Genomic DNA, 20,372 nt, shown 5'->3' on the forward strand with positions numbered 1-20,372 from the left:
ATAACTTGTAGAATCTTCAAAAGCTGTAGTATTATTTTTTTAAACCTAAGAAAATCATTACTAGTAAGATTGTAATAATTACACCCACTGACTTAAAGATTATTTCCTTCTTAAATGCTTGAATAATGAAATTTTCCACTTTCTAAAATTATTTTGTTACTCTATTATTTATCCATGTTTTTTATCCTATTCCCATTTTAAATGTTTCTTTGATTGCTAAACAATTGGAAATTAATTTAAACCTTAAAGAAATGTATAAGCTATTTGTACCAAAAAACAAATATTAATTTTTAACAATAAAAGTAGTACTATTTATCCTACTGCATATTACAATTTTGAATACCCTAAAACTGAGTTAAATTGTAATTTAGATTTAGTAGTTAAATATATGCCAATATATCTCCAATTTATGATATTTGCCAACAAGATTAATACACACAGTTTTCTTTTTTTTAACACAAATACGTTTTAATATACAAACAACAATACAATTTACAATAACAATTACTATAAATAATTATTACAAACAGTGATTTATATACAAAAGTTTTACAAACTTACAAACAATATAAAGTCTTCATTCTAGTCTGAAACTTCCTTGATATCTTATCGAGGATTCACAATGAGCGAACTAATTTTGAGTTGATGTAGGTATAATTCACTTAACAGGGAGCTAGCTAGCCCTGTAGTTCTCTCTGATCACACACCGATTTTTTTCTACTAGTGATGTTAGGTAATTTTTTTGTAAAAGTAATAATGTCCAATGTGAATCCACTGAAGTTAAATGGTTTGTAATGTTCGAAATTTATAAACATTCCTGGTCAAATATCTTAAGTTTCCCGATTAATAAGCATTATAACAACCACAGTTATAGTTTTCGAAGTTTATAGCAGACCAACTATAGCAAACCAATAACAGATACTGCTTTTTGGCACATCGCATTGGTTCTATTTATAGCTGTGTGGAGAGTTTCTTGAACATTCAGATTATGTAACGATACAAAGCTACATTAGCATTTACATACACACATATATTGTTGGTTCTTACATTCGAGAATCTTTTACAAATTTAGAAAATAGGCAGGAGTTTTGCAATACATATTTAACAATATAATTTATGTACATTTCTAAATATAAATCTAACTTAAACAAACATCGATATTAAAATAAATATAGAATAATAAATCCTTCACAATCCAAAGAAATATTCAATGCTGAAGAAAGTTAAAACTATTTAAAAATATATTACTTACGAGTATATGTACAAACACGTAAGGAACTAAATGTATTTATAAATGGAAAGCTCCTAATGTCCATAAAAAACAGAAATCTAGGAAATGGCAGTTATTAATCTAAAGTTTTTCAGCTTTTATCCTTCTTAAATCTGTAGAAACAGTTTTCTCAATGAAAGAATGAGAGACCATGATCACAGGCAAAAAACACAAAATATAGTGTTAAAATTGTGTATGATGAGTGTATCAAAATTAGAGATTCGGATACACACAGGCAAGATGGTATTAAGATTGTGCATGACAAGTATTCCGAAGTTAGGAAGATACATATTCACACACAAGATATTAAAAGATGTTAAAATTGTGTTTGAAGAGTGTACTATGTGACGGATTAGGCTATTTGAAATTGTAATACATAACAACCATGATTCACACACAAATGGTGTTATGCAGAGTATACAGAGTTAAGGAGATTGAGATTCACACACAAGATAAATGTTAAATTGTGTATGAAGAGGTATCAAAGCTTTGGAGATACAAATTCAAACTGAGAAGTGATTATAAGTGTGAGTGAAAGAACAGCATAAGTTTAAAAAGGCCAAAGAATCTTAGATAAAGTCTATGAATATGAAAAATCCAAAAGCTCATAAAAACCCAAGATAAAGAATAAAAGGGGAAGACTGCCGTTCAGATAGGGATGCAAATAGATGAAAGTAGACAGAATTAAACAAGCATTCAGGACTGCATATTCTATAGCTGAGACTGACTTCTCATTCACTACATATCATGAACTCTGTTAACGATTAAAAATGAATGGTTTTGAAATGGAAAGTATTCCATTTTCAAATATATCTAGTGCCAATATAATTGAATTTACTACAGATGAAAAAACTAGTGTCACATCTGTTTCAGAAGAACCACTTGCTTTGAAGATGGACAAATCCATAAGTCAGTCCAAAGCAAGCACTATCATTGATTATGTAAATACCACATTTAACAGAGTGTGCATGAACATTTCTCTGAACTTATTATTAGAGTCAGAGAAAACCACGTGGAAACGTATGCTGTGGTTTTTAAAAAATATCTGGAAACATGTCAATGACTAAGTTGTTAAAAAATTGGGATAAACAGTACTTTTGTTCTGATGATGAAAGCAGCATCACGGCTCAATAAATGGTGCAATGAAGAAGAATAAAAGAGAGCTCCAGACTGATTTGTCTGTGTTTCACTGAGTGAATTACAAATTAATTGACTATGAATACTGCAGTTAAAATGGCCACTTCCATTTCACACTCTGAGACACTTCTGAATAAGGTCTATAGTGTTTATTTGATGTTTCCCAAAAAATAGGAAAATAGAGTATTGGGGTCAGTTTGACATCATCAGTACAATATTTGACAAAATTAGCAAAATCAGTGACAGCTCGCTCAAAAATAGAGACATGACTGTCTTTGTCAAAACTGGTATCCTGCATCGAGAACATTTTGAGCCACAAATAAAAATACCTGCAAATGCAAAGAACACTACTCAAATAATTAAAACATCTATGTGCATTTCTTTCAGATTCTATTGGATAACATCATTAAATAGTTCCAGGTAAAAGGTAAATTAATGAAAAACTTTATATCAGAACAAGTGTGCTGCTGTCTCATCAAAAAAGTGCAAATGAGACATTCAAGCACGAATATTCAGCATTATTCAGTAAGGAATCACATAAACATGAAAGTCATTAATTCCATTCTGTCAACAATAATGACCTGGACATGGCCAGCTTCATTGCAGAGTAGTGTGATGTACAGGTAATTAAGAAAAATCATCATTCAGTAGCTGATATGCTAACTGGAAAGAATCCAAAGAAAAGTATTGCAGTTATTCATTGCCAAACTATACTAAAGTAAGTTCACTTTCTTATACGTAATTGTATTTTTTTTTTCTAACTAAGTCATGATTTGTTTAACTTTTACATATTCACACAGGACTGAAGTAGAATACAGGTCATTGTATTAAAGTAGGACTGATTAAATACACTACATAATTTCTGCAAGAAAATATTTAAAATAAAATGAACAAATAGACAGCCTTTCAGTTTCACTTTTCATGCCCTATAAGCTTTAGAAGCCATTGTGTCAAAGCCCCTTTGACTTGCTGTATGAAATGCCACCCTTCACTAACTTCCCTATTAGAAGTCTCTCCCCCTTTAGAAAAATAACAAACAAATGATTGATTATATTCAAGTCGTGTAGAAGAGGAGAATAAAATAACTTTTTTCACATTAAATTTTATTATCACTGTAGTTCTGCTTAATACATTCACTTCTTTGTGTAGAAACTTTCTTACAGATGGGTGGTTCAGATTTGCTTTTATTTTTCTTATTCCAGTTTTATCACAAACATGATTATGATCATGTGAAACACATCTAATGGTATCTTAATCATAAATAAATAAATAAATCTTATCCACTCACTTGATGGTTTCTGCCACAATCTCAGTACATTGTTGTATAAGACTACCCTACAACAAAATATAAACAATATATACATCATACATCTGTAACAGTATAAACAAGAAAACAGAAATGCTCGATATTTTTACTAATTTAAACAAATGACTGGTCTCCTTTAATGTTATACAAGCATATACAAATCTTCTACTGTTGAACTTTTATCAACTTTAAATTATCACGACAACTCACCAGTTGAAACAATGTCGCAGCTGCCACAACTGGAATAACTTCAACTGGTTCAATAACAATTTCATCTTGGTAGAATGATCCGAAAACAATTCGCAAGGCTGTAACAAAAATTATTTGTATTAAATTGTTTTACGAAATGAATTTAGAAACACATCATACTTTTTTTTGAAAGACAAAGACATTACTTTCCATTTACTACCTAATGTCAACTAACTTAAAATCAAGAAATTAACTTTCATAGTTTAATATATGTCAATTAATGGAATGCATCATGTGATTTTGAAATCAAGACAGACAGAGAGCATGAAGATATAAATTTTGTGTTAGTTGGTTACTTTATACAAAATAGTTTTAACACTGTGTATTGTTATTATCTTTACAGATCAATCTTCTTTGTTTATAAATGTGTCTGGAAAGCTCAATTTTTAAAGAAAATCTACGTATTGTGAAATCTGGTTTCTATTACTACAATCATCTAAAATTCAGCATGCTTTTTGAATCCATTAATAATTCCAATGTTTCTGGACAAATACTTTCTATATTTCTAATGAGCCAATAAAGTTCTTGTGGGTGAATACGACTATAGTGTGCAACAGAAGCATGCTGGGTGTCAGGGAGGAAAAGTGTTTTTTTGTTGAATTTGAAATGAGCAGAATGTGTTGTTGTTTTTTTCAGTCTGAAAATTTATTTCATTTTCTTTATAACCAAGTTTTTAAAATGCAATCTCTTGTGCTCTTTAAGTTTAATTTTTACAGTTTCTTTTTTTTGGGGGGGGGCTCTAACTTATTTAAATCTGAATTCAAAGTGGGTTTTTTTGAGGAATTTAATGAGCAGTATGAAATGTTTTACTTTCTGTCCAAAAGTTATATTTCTTTATAACTACATGTATAATCTCACTTTTTCCATAAGTTTAATCTAAATTTTTTAAGTTGTTATTTAAAGATGAATTTACTTAATGTTAGAATAACTGATTAAAAATTCTTCTTATTTCAAGTTTTATAGTTCATTTCACACTTGTTGAATATCTTTGTTAAACAGTGGATTTTGATTTTGCAATTAGGATTAGGACTTTCTTTTTTTGTTTTAGCTTAATTACACATGAACTAGTCCCACCATGTTTAGTTTGTAATTTGTTTAGTTTATCATAGTAAGTTATTGATGATTTAGTTGGTCAGATCTATATCTACTTTATTTCATTATATATTTATGATATAATAACATGCTAGATGATGTCTTATAATATTATATTCTACTGTACTTTTAAGTCAGTCACCAAATATTTCTATTCTTCAAACTAGTTCATGCATTTTAGTACTAAATATGGTTCAGCAGGGTGATTTTTAAAAGAAGAATGTTACAGTATGACACATAATATCTGTGGAGTAGTTTTCTGTAATAGGCAGTACCATACAGTGCTTTACATTTTAGATTTAGCAACTTTGTCAAGATAGGCTCAAAGCAGTGAGTAAAATGAAATAAATATAGTTTAATCTGTTTTCAAAGGAAGAAATTATACATAATAAAATAGGGTAGAGAGTCTTCTAATGTAATTACTAAATTCATAAGTTTTAGAATTCAAAACCAAAGTAAAATGTATAATACTGTCACTTACCATCAATGGTAATATTAGGATCTTCAATGCCAACACTAATGATTCCTTCCTCAGCTTCTCTCCATGAACCACCAAACATACTGGAGAAATAAGGAGACTGAAATATATGTATTAATGTTTCAGAAAATAATACATATCTCAAAATTTCAGTGCATTAAATTTTACAAATAAATAATTATAAGATTTTGTTTAGATTAACATTTATTCAATACTTAACAAAAAAAATCATGTTTTAGATTGTGAAGAATATATTTAACTCCTTAAACCTGTCTCTTTGGTTGAAAAGTAATCCAAACCATGTTATTATCCACCTTTTACAAATAGACTGGAAGTTCCGTAAAGCACTGTTGTTTGTTTTAAAAAATGTCAGATCAACAAGTTGTGTTTGAGACCTTTCTTAAGTTTGAATGAGAATGACCAGTCATTTGGTAGCTCTAATCACTGGGTAAATCTGATGTTACATTTGAAGTGAGTAATATTAGTTTTAACAAGTCTCGTACACGATCTTAACCAAGGTAGTTTAGCTTAGGATTTCATCCAAATTAATTTTATCTAAAAAGTGACTGTCCAGCAGCCAACATAACTATTAACACTAAATTTCCATTGTGTTTTACTTTATGTCCAGTCTATTTATTTTGTTCTCAAAAACACAATTATTGAGGGAACTCAGAACTACTGTGCAATAAATATCTCATTGAATCTCATAGTATTTGTAGATGGTTTTTGCTTCCCTATAAATCAGTTTACCTGAGAATACTACATAAGCAACAGTTGCAACTACAATGAAAGAGCAATCACTAATGCTAATGCCAAAAGTTAAGATTTTAGAAGCTGTCGCAGCAGCAAAGAAGCTAAAACCATCTACTTTACAGGATACCACCTAACCAGAACATCAGAACCTAAGATAACAGTTCATCAAATGGAACTTCAGACTGATGTTCCATTGTACTTAAGTAATATTGTGTAAAAGAATATTAAATATGTAAGCTGCACTGAAAAAAACTGAATAGCTTTTATAAATTATTGTAAGCTGTCAACTCTACAAAAAATTCATTGAAAACTTGGTACATAATAATAACAACAAGTCACTTATTACAAGAAAGTCAATCAGCTCACTGAAATCAATAATCAATCTTGTTTAACAACAAAAAAAAAAGCTGCATAAAGCTACTTAGGTAATTCAGTTTCCACTAGAACAAATTACTGACCAATCATTTACAAATTCAGTCTTTTAAGAGGCACATATTGAATATTATTTATGTTTATGCATGAACATCTGCCTATCCCACTGCACTTTTCTTTTAATTCTAAGACAAACTGATATGTGCTGCAATTTGTATGCATTGTGTCAATTTCTTTTTCAATACATTTTGGCTAAAAAAAGAAATGATAATATAATAGCAGATAATGCATTTGATTATTAAGACACAAAAGTGGGTTGTCATTGACTTTCTTTTTATTTTGTGAAAGTTACTGAATATAACTTATGGCTAGCATTTGAGCAAAAGAATGTCTATGATATCACAAATTTTAACAGAAATACAACAGTTTTTTTTTAATATCAAACTTTTTTGTTTAACCTATATTAAACAACAATCAACAAAATGAATGTAATATGTTATAAGATCTATAAATTCTGTTTTGAAATACACGACCAGATTATTTTGGATCAATGCAAAATGATAACACAGATTATGAGAATGAAAATATATAAAGAATCAGTGACATTTAATACATTTGTAATAAAAAGCCCTTAAATATTAAAAACAATTTTTGAAAATTATTTTTACACGGTACCTGCTCCCCTCAATTTTCAATAAATCATGTCTACCTCTGTCAGTTTAAGTTCAATCTAAATTATTTCACACATAAAAAGATCCTATGAATGAAAAATGTCTATGTAATTCTAAATAAATGGGCCAAAAGCACAAACTATTAAAGTTGATGGCAAAAGATATAAAGTCTACCTCCATGCTGAGCCTTTTCAATCATCTGCCATTGCACTTTAACAAGACATTTTGCAATTGGTCAGTTGTCTGTCAATCAGCCAGATAAAACGAATTTTACAAAAAAACAGAAAAGGCTATCTCAAATCAAGCCTATTGCAACTCTTCAATATTTTCCCCATCATATTTAAGTAAATTGGGTGAATGGTCAATATGATAATAGAAATGGCAGTAATATGCCAAATGGTGGCCAATTCTCAATCCTTTGTAAGTATTCTGTTGTTGTTTTTTTGTGTGTGCACGTGTTTCTGGTGGCTTGGGTTTTAAAAAGCAAAGCTTCTGATTATTATATGTATCCACATTCATATTGAAAAAATATTGTCCATCACCACAAATATGGAAGCTTACCTGGCAGAGGTACACTTTGTGAAGTTTCCATTCTCTCCCCAATGCCATTATAGTTACATCGCTGTTAAGGCCTTCTTGAAATAAAGTTTTGTAGATGTACTGTGATGTGGTCATAAGTTTTCTTCTGTAAAAAAAATAAAGATCATAAATCCTTCTAAGATCTTCTAACCTACATGAATATTTTTTCTAATGCAAGTATATCAATAATCACCCGTGAAATGTGCATTTACACAAGCTCTATATGGTGATGTACTGTATATTAGTTATGAAAGCTTGAATGATGAAAAATTCTAAAATATACATAAAATGCCAATCTGCAAATTATAATGAAATATTGTTATAAATAGATATTAATAAATCAGTACTTTCAAGTACAGCAAGTAACATTTATAGCCTATATTTTCTACATTTTTAGAATTAAAATTAATTTGAAACAAGTAGTTACCCCTGAAATACTTGTTCAGTCATTTCCATTCTGTCAAAAACCATATGACTTTTAGTTATGAATGTTCTTGATGCAATAGCTCTCCTACCTTCCATGTGACTTATAGTGCAAGCACCAAAAGAAACTACCTAATTCCTACTTTCCTGCCACAAGCCAGATTTATTCCTTTGCAGTTGTGATAAATAACATTCAGTACCTGGTTGTAGAGAAGTGAGTGAGAATATATTTCAGAGGTAAGTACCTGTTTGAAATTAATTTTAATTCTAAAAACATAAAATTCAAATCATGTAGACTTACTTCCAAACTATTTTAAGCTAGAATACCCACACTGAGATGGAGGAGAAAACTGAAGAGTGTCATAATAAAAGACAACCAGCTCTAGGACAGGAAGAAGTACCTTACCTAGTCTACAACAACCTTGAGTGCTGTGATCAAGCAGTGTTTGAACAGAATCCAGATCTAAAGTGATACAAATTGAACTGCATTCATCTGGAAAATTACGTAGAGAAGACCATAAATGATGAAACACAAAATGTAAAGCATTCTTCTCAGCAGAATACCTTTTCATCCTAGACATTCTTTCTTTAAAAAATATAAAGAGGGATTAGGCAATATGAAAATACTTGGGTTGTGAAGCACATTCTTAGGTGCGTTTCCATATGGTGTTAGCCAAGTTCAGAGCACAAAGTGTTGTCCTGTACCTGTTAGCAAAAAATACTCAGTGGAGAAGAAGTAATTAAGTAGGATTGGACATACTACTGGAACTAAAATCCCATCACCTGAAACTGAGAAGGCCAACAGAATCATGAAACTGGTCTAATCAACAGAAGAACAGTAATTAAGTAGGATTGGACATACTACTGGAGCTAAAATCCCATCATTTGAAACTGAGAAGGCCAACAGAATTATGAAACTGGTCTAATCAACAGAAGAACAGTAATTTAAGTATGATTGGACATACTACTGGAGCTAAAATCCCATCACCTGAAACTGAGAAGGCCAACAGAATCAAGAAACTGGTCTAATCAACAGTTACTTAGGGATAATCAAAAAGAGCTGAGTAACTTCAAGACAATGCAATGGGAGCACATAATAAGGATGTAAATTAAGGCAAAAATGAAGTGTATAGTTTATCTTATCTTGATTAGAGGTATGAGATATCCATTGGAGAACAGTTTTGACAACTCCTATATCTAAAAATATTATGTAAGTAGATGCACATGGAGGTGGGAAAAGGTATCCACCAAGTCATCATTATTTGTCCACCCTTTCTTGGACTCTGACTAGAGGAATACATCTACACACACACACAGTCTTATGTAACAGGAAAATGAAAGATTATGAAGGTTTTTTTGGATTTTTTTTAAGTGAATGAACTTACATGTTAGGGATTCCACCACAATGTGGAATAAAATGGACTAACATTTGAGTCAACCAGAAAGAGGACTCAACTTCACTGACAAAGGACTGAACAACAGACAGTCATACAGCTATAGACATTGTGGTGAAAAACAGACATTCGAGGTTGGAGTTAGATGTTTTCACACTGGTAACAGGATCAGTTCCAAATAATAAGAGAAATAGCAGCAAAGCAAAGGTTGCAAGATTGAATACTGTCCTGATTGATGTATGCCACTACTGTGGAATTATCTGTATGAGCCAACACAGAATGATGATTTAGAAAGGTATATATCTTTTACAGATCCATTATCTCACAGAATAGTTCTTTCTCTAGTCTCTTTTGAGTCCCTTCTATTATGGTTGAATTCAGAGTTTACAACTTCAAGCTAGCTCCCCCCTTTCTTCCTACTCATTCTGATCTGGATCTTTTCACAGATGCTACCCTCATGATTTAGGGTCTACTATATTAGGTGTGTGCATCTTTCTGGTACCTGGACTTCCCAGAAAGTAGCATCTCAGTGATCTTGCTTCAAGTTATTGAAAATGTATGGTTCGCAGTGACTTTCTAGACTTTCGTCCTATATAGTTAACCACATAGGCAACAAAGATATCAAAATTAAAGAATAGGTTAAATAATCACCAACTTTTTTTTACATTATTATTGGAAGGGAACGAGTTTCAGGCTAGTGCTCACGAGCTCAAAACATCATTCTCTTCAAATAATACTATAAAAAAATATTTCCGATTGTGTAGCCTATTGTTTAATAATGGATCTGTAGTCCAACTCCACTGGGAAGCCAGATCTCACTAAAGGTTACACATGTAAGCACAATCCAAGTGAATAACTTTGTGAAGTGAAACCACTATCCCCAAAGCATATAAGATGTCTTTATCAGTAGGTATAGATGACAGAGTTAGCACACACAAAACACCAGGGCTTGAAGTGCCATAGGAGACAACTGAAGAATCTTCTGAGCTGTATTGATTCAAAATCCCAGATGGACCAAATAATGAGTTGGTACTAACTGGGAGTTAGCTTTGTGAATAATTTCATGACATGAAGCTATTGTCTCCAAAGCAGATAGGATGTCTTTTGCAATGGGCATAGATGACAGAATTTGTGTACACAAAACTACAAGGCTTGAAGTGCCACAGGAGACAGTGGAAGAATCCCCTGAACTGTTTTGATTCAAAACCTCAGATGGATCAAATACTGAGTTAGCACTAATTGAGATTCAGCTTTATGAATGATCTACCTAGAAGATGTATCCAACTTAGTGTATGATAGAGATTGAGTAAGCAACAGAACAAGAAGTCAATTATTCACAAAAAATTGGAAGTTGATATCAACCTTGACTAAATGGCACAAAATGCTAGAATAAAATGAAGAGTAGAAAATTGGTAAACTCCCTCACAATGGCAAAAACATAGAAAACAGTGAGATGGCTGATTGAACAGGATATGAAGATAAGCATCCTGGATATCCACCTTTCCATCAAAGAAACTTCCATAACATTTTGAAATGAGAAATCTTCAAAAAATGATTAAGATGAAACAGATCTATCACAAGTCAGCTTGGAATTACAAAAAGATGGGAGTAAAAATCTGGAAGAGTGGCAAATTATTTCAACAGTTTCTTCTTGAAAGAGATCCCACTCTTTCTCATCTAAAACTTCTAGGCACACAGGATCAGAAGGAAGTGAAAAATGTACAGATAGAAATGAAAGAGGAACAAGACAATGTAGGGAAAAGGAATGCATCTAGAACTGAAGAAAATCACTTAGCAATTCAAAAAGAACAATCAAACTTGCTTCTATGGCTGGCAACCCAAAATGGGGCAAACGAAAGAAGTAGAAGTAGCAAACACAGAAGACTAAGAACTATAAAAAGCAAAAAAAAAGATAACAACTACTGCCTATTGGACATCTCAAAGGGAGATGACAGCCATAAAAAAATGGGAGAGTCTAGAACCCAAATCAGCTTCTGAACCTAATTCAAGTGAAAATCCTTCAAAAAAGAATGGTACAATAAGGAAGCCAGGTAGTAAGATACCAAATCTGTGAGAGTTGCAGACAATGAAGAATGCATTTTTAAGTAGAACAGCTAATAGCCAGTAGCTGTGGTGAAGAAGAAACTCTTAGAATAAGAATAATCATAGCATGAAGGGAAGAAAGCTGATGAAAAGACAAGGAAAAATAATCACTTGGAAGATATCCCACCCCCAGGAAGAATTTGTAAAGAATGAGGTGTTGTAGCAGTTTGGAAGATACAAAGAGGTAAGAACAGAAACAACTAATATACTACTAGCATCCTCAGGCATAACAGAAATCTGACCAAGATTTAGAATAGTACATACCTGTTGTAGTAGGAACAATTTTATAGATCTGATGCCTTACAAAATCATTGAATGAAATATATTACAAATGAAGGGTAACATGGATTCCCCAAAGGGAAAAAAAACTTGCCTGACGAATATGTTACCTTTTTGTGAGTTACTTATCAGGATAAGGAAAAGCATATACATTTAGTGTAATTAAATGTTTTAAAAGTTTGTGATATGGTACAACATAAAAGATTAGATAAGATAGTTTTTTTGGTTTCTTTTGTTTTGGTGCTTTTATAAATATGGTGTTTATATATTTTAGCTTTTGAACTTTTAACCACTAAATCAATAGGGTTCTTTCTCAGCACCAAGGGAAGTAACCTGTGAAGTTTTATTAAAATCTAATTTTCAGAATTCTTAAGTTACTGTGTAAAATTTGCTTCTTGAAATGGTGATGTTGACCTTTTAACACCAGAATCAATAAGGTTCATTGTGTAGAAAGCATAAAATTGATGTCTATAGACAAATAGATGGACATAACATTACTATATCATCCCCAAGCCTTTTCAGTTGAAAAGATAAAAAATGGCACACAAAAAAATTAAAAATAGTTTACTAAAAATGCAAAAGAGTGAAAAACTAGAAGTTGGAGAAAAGTTGCTAAATCTTACAAAAATATAACATAATACAGAAGGTAAAAAACAACAACAAATTATGAGCTTAGTACACCAGGTATATACTGAAAACCTGAGAGTTTATTTTTATATAACTCCTGGAATAACAAACAAGTTTTTTTTTTCTATTGAGGCAGAAAATGAGCATTTCCCTTTCATGAGTCAAGTCCAGATGCTACTGTTATGAAATTTTGATGACTCATAAAATAGGCAAAAAAATCTCATACTAAAGTTACCTCTAGATCAACTTTTAGTGCACAAGACCGGAAAAATTACCAAGAATAACTTACAAAATCAAATTCTTTTTTTTTGCTAAGATGACTGAAATACCAAATATGATTTGGAATATTTTAATGTTTCACAAAAAAAGAATTAGGAAGACTTATTAACCCCTCACACATATAATCGAGTACCTTAACAGTATCAAATACTCTTTCCATGTTCTTCCATCCACTTAAGATAACATGCAATTACCAAAATACATATGCTTGGAATTATCTTACTTAACACAAATACCTAGGAACAGTGGATTTTCTACAAGTGCAAGCAATAAAAAAAGGTCATCCATTCAAGGAAGAATCATTAATTATTTTCACCTTTTCTAAATAAATAGCACTTTAAAACATGAGCTGGCTACGTTACTGTCAACATTAAAGCTGTGTTAGTTCTTACAGATCCTCACCTACAAGACGAGTTTGACATTTTAGTAAAACTAATACAATCAAAGGTTACTTGCAGAATTTGATATTTGGTAAATAGCAATTCTGCTTCTAACTGATGTCTTAAACTCTGACTACTAAAATATTTCTGTATCCTGTTACCATATAACTGGTGGAATGAAAAGGTTAAAAAATACAAACTTGAAAACTGGGGATAATAGGTATAAATATTGGCAGCCCATATCCAGAGTTGTATTTCAAGAAAAATTATTATCATTTCAGCTTTGTAAATTTATGAATGTTTTTACTAATGATGTAGTGCCTGCTTGAGTTTTGAATTATTTTAAATTTTGTTGATTAAGTATATGTTTATGAATAACTACATTTAAAAAACTTTAATGTTTTGGTATGTAAGGAATAAGGAATAAGGAATAATACATAATGGCCTTATGTCATCTTGCTTTTTCTTCTTATGTGCATAAACAACACACAAATTCAGATTTTTAATTTCATGTGTCAAATTGCTATGCCCTACATGTATAATCTTGCATCTTAAAATTGGCAGTTTTATAACTTGACAATATAGAAATAATTAAAAATGGTATCAGTTTCATTATGTCATACGAATAAATTAATATTTAAATAAGTTGCATTAGATAATGCCTCTGATGGTTACATATGTAAGGTTTTATGAATATTACAAAAGTTTGGGCAGACTATATTATATATAGTCTATAATATATTTCTTTATTTTTACATACAACTAATTATGGCAAACAAAATACAAGAAATTTGATAACAGATATAATTATCTTACTTATTAAAATGTTCCCAGAAAAATTAAACAGTATTCTAGAGCCAAACAAGATTTTCAGCAATGTTTTAAAGAAGGCCAAAAATCAAATATTTGAGTCTCTTTCTCTTTCATTTTTGGTAGTACAATAAAAAATAGAAATGTGCCTGAGGATTGGAGAGTTGCTTATGTTACTCCTATTTTTAAAGAGGGTACTAAGTACTGTCCTGGAAATTATAGACAAGTTATTCTTCTTTTGTAGTAAGAACAATTCTAGAGATCTAATAAAACAAATTTTACAAAATCATTGAATGAAATATATTAAAAATGAAAGTCAACATGGATTTACCAAAGGGAAAACCTTGCCTTAGGAATCTGTTACCTTTTTGTGAAGATGTTACTTACCTGGATAAGGGAAAGGGTGTACACTTAGTGTAATTAAATGTTCTAAACATTTGTGATATAGTACAACATAAAAGATTAGATAAGAAAATCACATCTGTTGAGTAGGAGAAAGCAAAAGATTGTTATTAATGAAGTCCAGACAAAACAGACCCTTATTACTCATGAAGTACCTCAGAGGCTGATGCTTGTACTTTTGCTGTTTCTTATTTATATTATTGATATTGATCATGGCATAAATACTAAATTAGCAAAGTTTGCTGATGACATAAAACTCTTGGGTATTTCTAGCTGGGATGAGCATGATGAGGGATTGAGGTATATTAATATGCCATAGGTTTCTATCTTCTTGCAGTACTATAACACATATTCTCAATTCATTCTTTGTTTTAAACATGTGCAGATTTCACATAACACATGGTTGAGAAAACCATTAAGGTGATCTTGTTTAAAGCTAATTTTGTTACTTTGTTGGATAATGCCTGTTACCACTTTGGGAAAACATTACTTAATACGACATATTGTATAAGAATGTCTACAACAGTATCCTTCAATGGGTTATGGCCCCACCTGTGTTGTAACAAGAATGACCAGTCACATGGATAACTATAAGGTTTCTCACAAACTAAAGAATGTTATATTTAAACAATCCAGTGCATGGTTTAAACTTGTACAGAGAAGAGCCAGTAAAAGTGACTGTTTCATGTAAGTAAACAGCAAGTACACACGTGATGTTTATACTTCATTATAAAAATAAAAATTGTGCACTTTCTTTTACACTTTTTGTTTAATCTCTTTATTTCATTTTACATCAGCTTCATCAGTGAGGGATGATGTATTATTCTGCAACCAATATCTTGATTGAATCTCCTGTTATCTAGCAAACTTATCTTGAGTAAAGTTAATTCAATTTCATGGTATCAAAGAATGCCTCAAACCAATTGGTAGGTTGGACAAATATTTGGCACATGGCCTTTAATTCTAGTAAGTGTAAGGTAATTCATATGTGTTATTGTAATTTAAATCATACATTCAATAGAGCTGGGAACCAACTCAATAACATGACCGAAAAAAATATTTTTGGTATAGTGATGAATACGTCACTCAAGGCATTGAAGCAGCAGTACTGTTAATAGAATTTTACATTGTATTCATAGACACATTGATAAGTCAAAGAAAAAGATGTAATTATCTCTTTATGTAAATTACTCGTTAGGCCTTACTTGGAATACTGTGTACAGTTTTCGTCTAACAAAGGATATTGAAGTATCAGAAATGATTCACAGGAGGGCTACTATATATATAGGGATAGGTTAAGACATTTTCTTTTGAGAAACGGTTATGAGGTGATTAAAGTTTACAAAATTATCCAGAGGGATTGACAGGATAAAGGCCTCTTATTTTCTTGTGCTAAATTTCAAAGATAATACAACATGAGGAAACAAGTTTAAGACACAGAAAAGACAGGTTACTCTCCAGTTAAGATAATTTTATTCTTCTAACAAGGTAACTAAATTATGGAATAAGCTGCTGTTGGCATTAATGGAGGCCAGTACTTGACAGCAGTTGAAAAGAGGGAATCAATGACTTCCTGAAAGTTAAAGGTGGGTTTTAAATTTTTATCTTTTCCAAGAGTTGGTGTGTAAGAATAGCCTTTAAGGATCAAATGGTCCTTTGTAACCCATAGATTATGTTATACCAAGAACAAATATGCAAAGCCATAATCTAATTACATGGATATAATATAAATAATAAGACAAAAGTAAAATGCCATTAAACTCTGCAAATTATATTCAACTCTCCAAACTTAATGCAAAAACATTACAACTACTTTTACCTATAAGTTTATCAAATGCAACTTAAAAAAAAAGGAACACAAGTTTCAGTTTTCTGTAGAACATTCTACAAATTAAATACTTGTGGTGCCTAATATAATGCACACTAGTACAATTAAAGCTAATATTCTTATACTAAAAATTTATAAATGATACTAGGTCATGTGCCAAAGCATGTGACTCTCAAGTACAGTACAACCACTACTGGTTATTGATTTGTCATATTACGTTTTAAAGATATCCTTTCCAAGCCCAGGAAATGCCCTTTCAACTAAACTTTGGGGCTTAAGTTACTTTAATGTGCTTCTCAACCTTTTAAATTCCAGGGATTAGCTCACTGCCTTTCTAAACTGCTTCAGACCACTAAAATACATGTATAATAAAAACCATTAAGGCTTAGATACGAATATTCTGGCAATTTTTATTTCAGTGAAATTTCATGGACTAGCAAGGTGATTTTAATGGACCATCACTTGTCCATGGACTGGATGTTGAGAAAGTGCTTTAAAGAGACTTCTCTTCTTGACTGTGAAATGTTGGATTTTTTCAATATTTAAGTCAAAAATTATGGGTGGCCTTAACAAATGTGCTAAAACTTCAGCATGAGAATAATATAAAAGTATTAACACTGCTAAATCTCAGATTATTTCAGAACTTTGCACTTCATTGCTTACCTAAGTTAAGAATAACTTGAAGTTTTTATATATTTGCACATAATAATTCAGGAGCTTTTATATCAAACTTCTTTCTAACTGCTTAAATGTTTCTTTTAGCTATGTTTTAAATGTCATTATTGTTTTTGTTTTTAAATAGACCACTTCTTGAATATGAAATTATAGCCCAACCCTCAAGTCAATTGTAATTACTTATGTTGTCAGAAGTCTATATACAGAAATTTATTTGATGCAGGTATGTAAATAGCTAAAGCAAAAACCACACCCACCATCCTTTAAATTGCAATGAGTGTTTACATGAAATTGGGTCTGAATGCCATGAGATAAGCAAACTCCAACCACTTATATGTTTAAGCAGCAACATGACAAAGATTAACTTAACATTAAAAAAAACAATCTTTTTCTATTTCAAAATTTGATAATTTTGGCATGATTTACAAAGACTTGTTTTGAAAATGTATGCTGATTTTGAATACATTTCTTTAAAATGATTTTGAAGCATCACCAAGTAGTTACAGTCCATATTTCCCTGTCAGAACGTACCTTATCTGGCAACCATGCACCTGCAAAAGGCTTTGTTGTAAGACTGTCATGTCCTAAGCCCACCATTCCTTCCTGCTCACTTTCAAAAATCCATGTAATGTACAAAAATGATGCTTTTCTAGTGACTGTTAGAACAGCCAGGTTACAAAGAAATCCATATGCACAGCATTTTTGTATGGAAATAGCATGAATTACGAATACCTGTTTCACTATCCAGCTAACTGAGGTAGGCAGTAGTTGAAAGGATATGTCATGGAAAAAAACTTGTGTATTTTTTCAATGACACCCAATCTTAACACATCTTTATGATACCGTTTAAGAAAAATGTGTCACGGAATGGCCTGTTACATACCATTCCCCAAAGTAATCAATTTTAGTGGCATCGAAATGCCAAACAATGTCAAAATCATGTCGTCCTGATACATCGTGACTTTATATCTGTGGTTGTCATGTGACTTACTAATTTGTACATTCAAAATTGTTTGAATAAAACGTACTCAACCCTCTATATAATCAAAGAATTTTTGCTTAACCTCAAGTCCCAAATACTTTGAAATAGGTGAAACGTGCCGGCTATAATCGAGCTATGACCACTGTACTATGGTCTGTAGTGTTACTGTAAAAATGTAAATGTTGATTCCAATAATAAATGGTAAAGACACTGGGGGTTACTTTCTTCACTTTCATTTTTTCTGAATACCGAACCACAGACTAGTTACACTATCGAAGCCAAGAATAAATACAAAATGTATCTCACCTTTTGGGCGTGTGCATGGTTTTATCATATTCATCGTCTGAATCTGACAAACTACTGGAAGACTCCACCCGTTTTCTCTTCCAACGTTGATTCAATTTCAAGCCCATCCAACGTGAACTGTTGTCCAAAATATAACTTAGCGAATTTCCCATGTTTAAGTTATCAAATTCAAACAAGTTACTTTGTCACGTAAATTCGTTAACAGTCACGTGCTTTTCAAAATCACGGTATTATTCACAATTTGTTTATAAGCAAACGTCATAACCACATTGTACTTCCTCATACGAAACCAGACCAATACCGAATAACGATGCTATAACAGTCATACTATAGTTGTGTCAACCAAAATATAATCTGTATTTGAGTTTTATTCTAATTTATAATTAAAGTAACTCTAATGAACCATTATATATTTTCTGTTACAAAAGCGTTTTAATGAACATTTCAAACACAAGATTTTTATTTTATAATTTATGTTTTTATCTCAAAATAATAATTCATTTATTTTATTTTAATTAATTAATTATCTATTGAAAGAACTAAAATATGAATTCCCTTTTATTATAGTTCCACAAATAAATAGCAAAGTTTTATGTGTTATAGTAAAATATCGTTTACTGATATTATTATTACTTTTTGATATTATTAATATTACTTAATGCCCCCAGTGGCACAGCGGGATGTCTGCGGACTTACAACGCTAGAATCCGGGTTTCGATACCCGTGGTGGGCAGAGCATAGATAGCTCATTGTATAGCTTTATGCTTAATTACAAACAAACATTATTAATTAATATGCCTGAAGGGCTATATTTTCCAGACTTCCTCTCAAAGTTACACAAAAGCTGTTTACGGATAGCCATTTCTACTTTTGAACTGATGAATTTAATAAAGGCGGGTAAACAACAGCACCTGCTACTAACTCTTGATTGATCCAAAATCCAGAGCAAAGTAGTTGGCAAAGAAATGCGAACCATAAACTCTCAGATTCACAGTATCTAAATCTAATTTTTAGCAGTACAAACCCACAGGCTTACCGCTGAGCTGTTGGGGTTGCTTTGTATAGAGATTTGTTAATTGTTATTTTTTTATCTTTTAGTTTTCAGTACTGACTGAAGGATGAAAACCATTTTCAATAAAGACAACACAATTGAGATAAATATTGTTGTTTTTTGCTTATTATACCCGATGTTTCGGCTTACGCCTTTTTCAAAGGTTTATGAAGTCACAGGTTACAAAATTGATTTTAAAATATAGTAACTAAAAAGAATATAAAACTACGTCAATATAATAGGAAGGTGCATGGTGGAACATACTAAAAGTGGTTTTGAAGAAATTAGAGTCGCTGATCGTATAGTTAAATTTGCCCCCTAGTGGCGCAGCGGTACATCTGCGGACTTACAACGCTAGAATCTGGGTTTCGATAGCCGTGGAGGGCAGAGTACAGATAGCCCATTGTGTAGATTTTTGCTTAATTCCAAACAAACAAAATTAAATTTAAAAAAAACAATTAAATAGATAAAGATAAAAAATATTATCTGAAATAATGATAGTTTCAAAGAAACCAGGTATTATATCTTTTAACGAAAGGGCAGTTGGATTGAATCAAAAGTGATTCCTTAAATTTTCTGCCAAGAAAGTTGTCACAAATCTCTAAAACTTTGATCCAATGAGGTATTTCGTTAATTATGACGTGTGCGCTGATGAAATTCCAGCTGTGGCTTCTTTGTTGTCAAGATATGCAGTAGCACGAATGTATTCTTTCAAACAATTATATATTGGATGAGTGAATTCATCTATGTATGTAGCTAAACACTGTGTATATGTCATTTCATGGAAGATGTTCCTAAATGTGCAGGATATCTCTAAGCCATTGATCTTAGCAAAGCAGTTTTTGGATTGGTATGGATTGTTGTTATTGAAGATTAAACGATTAAGTACATTTTTCAGTTTTTACCGGGTTTTGTATGATGTGGAT

The 20,372-nt window shown here is 31.4% G+C and overlaps 1 protein-coding gene across 2 annotated transcripts in view; it reads right to left on the bottom strand.

Moving 5' to 3' along the window:
• LOC106470769 (germ cell-less protein-like 1) overlaps positions 1 to 18,693 on the bottom strand; it is a 37,890-nt gene extending 19,197 nt beyond the window's left edge. The window contains exons 1-5 of one of the 2 annotated variants that reach the window (XM_022400183.1): positions 18,396 to 18,693; positions 7,890 to 8,013; positions 5,536 to 5,632; positions 3,924 to 4,021; positions 3,696 to 3,742 (exon numbers count right to left, since the gene is read on the bottom strand). In XM_022400183.1, the coding sequence (XP_022255891.1) occupies positions 3,696 to 3,742; positions 3,924 to 4,021; positions 5,536 to 5,632; positions 7,890 to 8,013; positions 18,396 to 18,547 (518 nt within the window). In that variant the 5' untranslated portion in view covers positions 18,548 to 18,693. Of the gene's footprint in view, positions 1 to 3,695; positions 3,743 to 3,923; positions 4,022 to 5,535; positions 5,633 to 7,889; positions 8,014 to 18,395 lie in introns of those variants that run through there. The other variant, XM_022400190.1, reaches the window with a different exon arrangement.
• Between the last annotated feature and the right edge of the window lie 1,679 nt (positions 18,694 to 20,372).

Source organism: Limulus polyphemus, unplaced genomic scaffold, assembly GCF_000517525.1.
Source record: "Limulus polyphemus unplaced genomic scaffold, Limulus_polyphemus-2.1.2 Scaffold107, whole genome shotgun sequence".
NCBI classification, from domain to species: Eukaryota; Metazoa; Arthropoda; class Merostomata; order Xiphosura; family Limulidae; genus Limulus; species Limulus polyphemus.